The sequence below is a fragment of the Sphaeramia orbicularis genome, chromosome 6, assembly GCF_902148855.1.
Source record: "Sphaeramia orbicularis chromosome 6, fSphaOr1.1, whole genome shotgun sequence".
Classification (NCBI taxonomy): Eukaryota; Metazoa; Chordata; class Actinopteri; order Kurtiformes; family Apogonidae; genus Sphaeramia; species Sphaeramia orbicularis.
In genome coordinates this window covers 8,172,037-8,181,120 of record NC_043962.1, presented here as the reverse complement: position 1 = coordinate 8,181,120, position 9,084 = coordinate 8,172,037, and the positions used below count along the sequence as shown (strand labels likewise).

At 39.9% G+C, this 9,084-nt stretch overlaps 1 protein-coding gene across 4 annotated transcripts in view; it reads right to left on the bottom strand.

The window, feature by feature from the left end:
- Window positions 1-3,449: 3,449 nt before the first annotated feature.
- Window positions 3,450-9,084, bottom strand: part of ckap5 (cytoskeleton associated protein 5) — a 42,550-nt gene continuing 36,915 nt past the window's right edge. For 3 of the 4 annotated variants that reach the window (XM_030136204.1, XM_030136206.1, XM_030136207.1), the window contains 8 exons: window positions 8,821-9,008; window positions 8,335-8,410; window positions 6,965-7,153; window positions 6,748-6,885; window positions 5,941-6,024; window positions 5,695-5,854; window positions 5,447-5,573; window positions 3,450-4,334 (listed from right to left, as the gene is read on the bottom strand). In XM_030136204.1, the coding sequence (XP_029992064.1) occupies window positions 4,088-4,334; window positions 5,447-5,573; window positions 5,695-5,854; window positions 5,941-6,024; window positions 6,748-6,885; window positions 6,965-7,153; window positions 8,335-8,410; window positions 8,821-9,008 (1,209 nt within the window). In that variant the 3' untranslated portion in view covers window positions 3,450-4,087. The remainder of the gene's footprint in view (window positions 4,335-5,446; window positions 5,574-5,694; window positions 5,855-5,940; window positions 6,025-6,747; window positions 6,886-6,964; window positions 7,154-8,334; window positions 8,411-8,820; window positions 9,009-9,084) is intronic. The other variant, XM_030136205.1, reaches the window with a different exon arrangement.

The following is a 9,084-nucleotide window of genomic DNA, read 5'->3' as shown; positions in this document are numbered from 1 at the left end:
TCGTTTAGATTCAGACGTGTAGAATCAAATGTGTATCTGTATATTTTCTCAAATAAATCTTGAAAAATTGTCTTTAAATGTCTGATTAAATGACTCAGATTTACTATGAATTTGACAAAGTTCAGTCTGTTGAGGTTATGAACATCTTTGTAGGTTTTCAATCAAGTTTTTTTTTTAAACATTTAACACGTTCTATATCAGGGGTGTCAAACATACGGCCCATGGACCAAAACCAGCCGCCAAAGGGTCCAATCTGCCCACGGAATGAATCTGAAATGTAAACTTAAACTGAAGATATTAACGATCATTTTAGTTCAGGATCCACATTCAGACCAATATGATCTGAAGTGAATCAGAGCCAGTAAAATAAGAACAGAATGTAGAAATAAAATTACATGTTTATATTTATAAACTATCCTTTAACAAAAACTGTGAATAACCTGAAAAGGACTAATATAAGTCAGTGTATTGTACCAATATTCTGTTTTATTAAATGTTTTGTGTATTTGTAGATCCACTGTGATCTGTAAGTTATAATGTACATGTGGAAATGATAGACAGAATATTGTTAAATTTGCACTTAATTTTCTTAATAAATTCATGCTATTCACATTGTTCAAAGGATAGTTTGTAGGTTTAACCATTTTCAACATGTAATTTTACTCTAAAACAGTGAAGTTTGGAAACAAAATAAAAACAAAAACGTAGACGTCAAAAGATGAAAAATCACAATGAAAACAAAGGTCAAAACAAAAATGAAGACTGAAGAAAAACAAAGATGAAAAAGAAGTCCAGTTAAAATCTTTCCACCTGTTCATTCTGATGTTCATGTATTTTTTCAGTTATATTATAAAAATGTGAAGTTTTTGATTAATGAATAAATAAACAAATTTCTCTCCATGTTTCTACATAGATCAATAAAAACAAAAATGATTAAAATGTTAGATTTTACTGAGATTTGAGTTAAAACATGACCCGTTTACATGATCCTACAAATCAGGTAACTGTAATAATCAGATCTGATGCGTTTACACACTAAAGAAATGCAATAATTGAAAACTAGTTTAGACGTTTCAGTCCATCATTGGATTTGTTTCAGAGTTTGTACGTATGTAGTGACGTAGGTTCCAACTTCCTGTTGTCTTCTACATCACTTCTGTTTTCTCTGATTTAACATTTTTTTTCCACATGTTCAGATGTAACAGAACTAAATAAATCAGATTAACCTGTATACATGCATGAAGACATGGGAGTATTGGGGACAAATCCAGGTGTGTTAATCTGATTTATTATAATCAGATTACTGCTGTTATCGGATCAAACAGATCAGATTATACCGTTTACATGATCAATAATAGTCAGATACTGATCAGAGTGTCAGTGTAAACGGGGTCAGTGTCATCAGTGTTCATCTGTAGACCTGCATCTGAAAACACAATAATGTAAACGTATAAATGATGGGGTCTAAGACGGTGCCCTGAGGGATCCCATTCTCCATTTAATGAAACACAGATTCATGATCAATAATAATCTGATAAATCCATTAATCAGACACTGATCAGTGTTAGTGTGGATGTAAACGGGTTCACTGACTAAAGTAAAAACACATAAATAAGACTGAAAAAGAGATGGATTGTTAAAAAAAAAGACTTTATTTTCCACTATAGATTATACAAGGAAAACTGGAGAACAATGTAAGACTACCGACATTAGAATTAAATACAAAAACGTTATTTATTTATGTCCTTTCTGTGACATTCGACTACGGAGCAGATGACGGACGGGCCATCGCTGGCGCCATTGTTGGTGAGAAAAACAATGACGTAGAATTAAGCAGCGCTTTTTAGTAAATGCAAACTTTATTTACAGGAGAAAATAAACAGTGACTTCATGCCATGCTCTTCGACTCTGAGACGGAACCTGGATCAGAACCGGATCCAGATCCAGAGCAGACGGACATAAAGAGGAATTTGGTCGCGGCGTCCTGGACCGCGGCGGACAGCGTTAGTACGTACAGTATTTACAGCCCGGTGGATTCCACACAATCACACACAAAGTCAAAACGAAGCAGAGAACAGACGACGACGGTGGAAACAGGAAACGCCGACGGTCCAACTACAGCAGTGGTGTCAAACATACGGCCCACGGACCAAAACCGGCCGCCAAAGAGTCCAATCCCTTCCGTTCAGTCTATTGAGTTTATGAACACCTTCGTAGGTTTCCAAACAGGTTTTTGGCCTTTTTAAACATTTAACACACGTTCTAGACCCAGGGTGTCAAACATACGGCCCCTGGGTCAAAACCGGCCACCACAGAGTCCAATCCCTCCCATGAAATGCAAAAATTACACTGAAGATATTAACAATAAATGATGTTAAAATCATTTAGTTCAGGATCCACATTCAGACCAATATGATCTAAAGTGGATCAGACCAGGAAAATAACAACACAATAACATAAATAAGGACAAATACAAACATTTCTCTATGTTTTAGAGTCAAAAAAGTAAAATCACGTGAAAATGTTGACATTTCCAAACTATCATTTGACAAAAAATGTGAATAACCTGAACAAATACAAACTGAGAAATAAGTGTAATTTGACCAATACTCCGACTGTTAATAAATGTTTTGTGTATTTTTAAATGATAATGCATGTGTAAATGATTAACTGAGGTATAATGTTAAATTTGCACTGATTTTACTCTACAAATCTCATGTTATTCACACTTTTTAAAGGATAATTTGTAGACGTAAACATTTTCATCACGTAATTTTACTTTTTTTACTCTAAAACACAGAGTAAAGTTAGGCGTTGACATTATTTACAGGTTATTATGATAGTATTTTATGTATGTGGACCCTGAACTAGAGTGAGAGCATCTACCTGTACTGTGCTATTCTGAAACATGAGCGTCATTCTTCAATAAATGCCTTCGTCTGGGACGTCTGCGTTAGACGAGGACACACGAGGACGACGCAGACAGTTTCTTGCCAAAAAAACAAAACAAATGAAGGATGAGGCTTTAATAAAACGACTCCACGTTCTGATAAATCCAACAAAAGTCTTACAAACACAAAGAAATGCAAATATGTAAAATACACAACGCGTCATAAAGTAAAGTAAATATATCCATAACCTGTTGAATCCCATTAATAGTTTCTGCTTTTGGTCTGAAACTGATTAAAATCCATGTTCCTTTGTCATTTGTTTTTGAGGTTTAATCTTGCTCCAATGTTCATGCATTTGTAATTAAATAAAACTGAGCCCTTTAAACACAGTTTTTATTACTTGTCAAATACTTTTAAATCATGTTTCATCCTAAATAATAAAAGTTAAATAAGAAATTTTACAATTTTTCAAAAATGTTCTAATTACTTCCCCTCTGCCACAGCAGGGGGCGCTGTGTACAGGAAGAGTCAATTAAAATACATTCAGTTTGATGTATATTTGTAGTTTTTTGTTAGTTTTTAACTTTGATTTAAATGTTAACAAACATGAACTTCGTTATTTCTGAATTATGTTTTATTCTCTTTCCTTAAACATGACATTTAATGGATTACTTGTTTCGTCTTCATAAACTAACCTGCACTGACGTGAACTCACACATTTGAAAAACTTTATTTTTTAGATTTTGGCAGGAAATGAGCGTCGTACAGGTGTATTCGTCTGACGGCAGCTCGACTGGACGTTTTCTGGTTAAAGTGGTTGTAAATATCTAGAGGGTTTTTGTGCCGTAATGCTCAGAGATGGGGGGCGGGGCCACCGTTTCCATGACGCTTTCAGACTGGGAACACGATGGCTCTAGAGAGAACTGGATAGAACTGTACAGGCCACTCCCACATCCTCTCCCAGTCGCAGCCTCGTCTACGATGTGTTCGGGGTGCGTTTGATTTCTACTAGCGTACAGGCACAGTGGGTGGAGTCAGGCTCTGATTGGATAATGTCCGCCGCCTGATTGGTCGGCTCCGAGTGCTTCTGTTTTGTACATTTAATCTGAAACGTGAATACAGAGACGGACATTTGAGGCTGTGCAGGATGACATGAGGCGGAGGTTGGGGTTGAGGGGGCGGGGTCAGGGGCGGTCCTACTGCTGCTTGCTCTTAATCCTCTCCAGGCGTTTCTTCAGGTCGTCCAGGTTGGCGGCGGGCGAGGCCGAGCGGCCGTGGGTGGGCGAGTGCGAGTTGTGCTCCTGCCGGTACAACTCCCGCGATTCTTTGAGCTGCGACAGCTTACTCTGGAGCATGTCCGTGGACGACGCCACTGACGGCTTAGACGACAGCAGGGACGAGATGGGTGGGCGCTGCTGGGGCTCGCCGTCACCGCCACTGCCCTGGGGGAGGACGGGTCACATGGGTCAGGGTGTCAGGTTACAAACACACACAAACAGCTTCCATGACAGGACGTCAAACTCAGGTTAGTTCAGGTTCCACATTCAGACCAATATGATCTGAAGTCAAATAAATACATATAAATAATAATAATAATCATCCTACTATGTAATGCACGTTTCACCCGTGTCCCATCGATGTGTGATCGATGTTTGTTGCAGCACGGGAGGGTGTACGGGTACAATGTTGCTGTTGGACCATGAGAGGGTGCTATCATACAAGGCACCACGGGTACAATGCCGCTAGTAATATACATTCTTATTTAGTGTGAAAGTTCAATCATTTTATGAAAACGTGAAAAACCTGAACAACCTGAAATATATACAATTTCAACAATATTATGTCTTATTATTAACCCATAAAGACCCAGTGCTACTTTTGTGGCAGTTCCATTGTATTTTTTTCTCTACATTTCACTTTTCTTAATTGACTTATCACTATTTCTGCATGTTGTGTTTATTCGGTGAACATCAGGTATTTTCCTGTATTTAATTCACTGATCATGTACATGTTCATAAAACTCTAATTAAAGTTGATGGTTATTATATGAAAAACAGAGAAAACTGAAAAAAAGTGACTTTTCAGCTAAATCTATCATTAACTGAACATAAACCCAGTGTGTCCATCCCCTGTCATTGATCCAACTTCGTAAGTTTTATTGGTGAATCAATGTTGTAGAAGATGACGGTGTTTCCAGGGTAACTACGGAACGTCTGAACATCCAAATAGGTCACATCTGGTGACAATGAAAAGACAAACTGTATCTTACACCAATTATTTACATGTATTGATATGATTAGTGGATCAACATTAAATAAACATTTCAGATCAGTAGATGCTTTTAGTCATCATAGGTTGTTTGGGTCTATGTGGGTTAACATCTACAAATACAGAAAACATTTATTAACAGGCAGAATATTGTTTAAACAAATGATATTTTTGATGCAATAATTGTTTTGGACTCCTAACTTGTAATTTTGAATATTTAAAGACCCATCTTCCTGACAGCACCTGAAGGCATCGTATGTTGAAACAGTCATAGATGTGATGTTGAACTCACTCTGGTGGTGTTTTCCAGGCCTTGTCTCTGCCGGAGGATCTTCAGTCTCTCGTAGTAAACAGCTGGTTTCAGTTCTTCGTTGTTGCTGCTCAAACCAGAGTCCAGGCTGTGCTGAGGGATCACTACACACACACACACACACACACACACACACACACACACACACACACACACACTGTTATCGTACAGTCGCCTCAGTGCAGTGGCGGCGGCGTTCGGCCTTACAGTGGCGGTTGGTCGTACCTGCCGAGGTCTGGATGCGGGTCTTTCCCTCCCTCTCGGACTCGATCATGCGAAGGCCTCGTTCCACGTAGCTCTGGAAGAACTGGGACGTGTTCTTGAGGAACGGTTCCACGTCGGCGTCCGAGTACTTCTGTTTGTACTCGTACAGCTCCGTCAGCCCCTGGAAACACAGCGTGGACATTAGCCCCGCCTCCATCACACACCGCTCTACTGGGCTAACATGTTCTGTACTGGTTCTGGACTCACCTCTTTAGTGTTCTCCTTGGATCCGATCTTCTTGAAGATCTCGGACAGGATGTCGCTGACCTTGGCCTTCGACATCCGATCGTCCTGAGAACAAACACACACGTTTCCTGTTAAACTGATGGTGGAGTCGTTGAAAAACACTTAAAAACCTGTACGACTGTGGGTGTTTTCACGCCGACCCTATGGTTTTGAATAGAGGCGTGTGAGGATCGTTTGGTTTGTTTTATGATAAATAAATATTAAACAGGAAGTGACACGTGGGGCTTTTTTCTCTGATAATGTGATGATGTGTATCTACCAAATCAAATACATAAGTTTACAGCTCACAGATACTGTTGTCCTGAGAATTCTGTTTTCACACACATTCCTGTTTTTATTCCTATTTAATCACCTCTGACATCATCACAACCATTTCATGAGAAGAAGTAAAATATTTTATTCCAATGGTGTAGTTTTTAGTATCACTTTGAGTTTATGTGCGTTCATTAGTGTGTACGTGTCATCAATGTACATGTGTAGACCTACATCTGGAAATATAAGAGTGTAAGCATAGAAATGATGGGGCCTGAGACAGTGCCCAGAGGGATCCCAATCTTAAATGAATTAAACACAGATTTATGATCAATAATCTGATAAACTCCACAAATTAGATACTGATCAGAGTTTTAGTGTGAGTTTGTCCTCATGACCAGTATGTGTATGTTTGTGTGTATTTGAGTGTGTCAGTGTATTTGTATGAGTTTATATGTAGATATGTGTGCGTTTGTGTGTATTTTTATTTGTGTTAGTGTATATTTGTGTACTGACCGGGTGCAGGCCGGTCTTCTCGTTGCCGCGGTCACTCTTCACTCCTGACAGGTTTCCAGAGTGTTTGACGGTCCGTCTCAGATAGGCCTCCAGCTCAGACTCGTTGCGGTTCTCGATCATGGACAGGTGGTCCAGGATCTGCAGATGGACACGTTCATACAGGAGGACGTCCACAAGGACATATAAACTGGATGGTGTGGGTTGGCGTGTCCCTTACCTTGGCGCCGGTCAACTTGCAGAGTGTGTGTAGCAGCGTCTTCAGGGTCCGATGGGGGACGTCGCTCTTCAGCTGCTTCAGCTTCTCTTTGGGGAAAACCTTCATAAAGTTGTGGACGTCCAGTAAGATTCGGTCCAGGTTGATGGTGTTGATGGTCTCCGGAAGGAAGCGAATCATCCTCCACAGACACTGAACACAACAAACACAGGTTATCATCCACAAACTCAAAAATAATCCCAGTGTCCCTGTATGTCAGCGTCATGTTCGATCTGAATCAATCCCCAGTTGAATGTGTGAGGTTGTCAAGTTCTGTCTCTATGTTCCAGTCCTGTGGTCTGGATGCAGATCAATCTCCCAATAGAAGTGGGTAATTTAAAGAAAGAAAAAAAAAAAAAAAAAAAAAAAAAAAAATCACGGGAAGGAATGCTTCTAGGACCCAAAAAAGAGTTTGTTCGAGGTGCTCTTTGGAAAAAGGGGTTCATAAAGTAGATGACAAAGAGGAAAAAAACTCCAAGGCACTCTCTTTACTCTCAGGGCATGGTCATGTATAGACCTTAGAAGTGGGGGGTACTTTCACTGGAGGAGAACTCAACCATTTCAATCCAAGTCCAAATATGACTTCTATCAGTGATCAGTAGCAACTACAGTACATTGATATCTCTAACCATTGACGTGTTATAAACCATCAAAATACAGACCATTAGAAGGAAAGGAACATTTGTAATAGAGAAAAAAATGATCAAAAATTCCAAAATACAAAATTTGTCAAAACTCTGAAAAAACTTTGTAGACATCGTCTCAAAGAAAATACAGACATCAGAAATTAATCCAACCAATACGTAGACATTGCTGACCTTGAGTTTGACCCTTCAAGGTCACTGACCCAACATAAAGTCCCTTAGTCTGATGAAGGGCCTCGGCCCAAAACGTCACTTCTGTTAATAAATTCTTTGGGAGCTCACGGGTTGTGCAGACCTTACTTTACTTTTTCATCAAATTTTTTTGGGATCCTGCACACCTTTCATTTTCTGGATTTGCCTCCAAAATAAAGTCGATACATGAATAATAATAATAATAATAATAATAATAATAATAATGGATTAGATTGATATAGTGCTTTTCTATGAATGCATACTCAAAGCACGTACAGAGGATCCATTATTCATTCGCTCTCACATTCACACTCTGGTGGTGGTAAACTACATTTGTAGCCACAGCTGCTCTGGGGCAGACATGACTTCCTCTCAGTGCTCACTAGTAACTATACTGATATGTGTAACCGTCCTCTGTGTTCTATAAAGAAGACAGAGGACAGACAGAGCACTCCATCCATATAAGTCTATGAAAGGACCTTCAGAGACAGGACTCACCTTCATGACCAGTTCAGAGAACATGGGAGATCCGGCCGTCGTCACTAAACTGTCCTGAAGCAAAACCAGCAGAGCACTGTAGAAACAAGAAGGAAAGTCCCATGATCAGGTCCAGAGTCAAACACGTATAATCAGAACCAGCAGAACTCATCCACTGACACTGTTTCTGTCTGATTCATCCAACAGGTGTTTTATCATCAGTACAAACCATGTGGTGCTGAAAAAACAAAAGCACCGACTGAAAACGATTATCATCTAAATGGAATATTAGTTCTGCTCTTTCATGTTTAGGAAATGGAGATGCAGAACACAACCAGAACACAAACGTTGGACATTGAAACAGAAAATATCACATCCTGACCTGAAAAATTATCAAAACAGAGAGTCAGTGAACTTCAGCGTTACGTTTAGATGATGGTGTTTGAGGACATGCACACGTCCTGGGTCTGGACCTGGGTTGGGACCAGGTCATGTGACCAGTCTCACCTGATGATGTTGGTCTGGTCCGACTTCTCCAGGACTCTGACAACCAGCAGGTTGACGGATCTGATGAGCTGCTGTCCGTCCTCGATGTCCTCCACCCTCCCGTCCAACATCAGCGTGATGAGGCCATGCATCATGTCCTTCAGGACGCCCATGGACGCGTCCCGGGCCAGAGACTCCATGGAGAACAACTGCACAGAGACGACAATGGCTTCATACACGGACCATTAACCCTTTAAGGACCACCATTAGAACAACAGGCCTAGA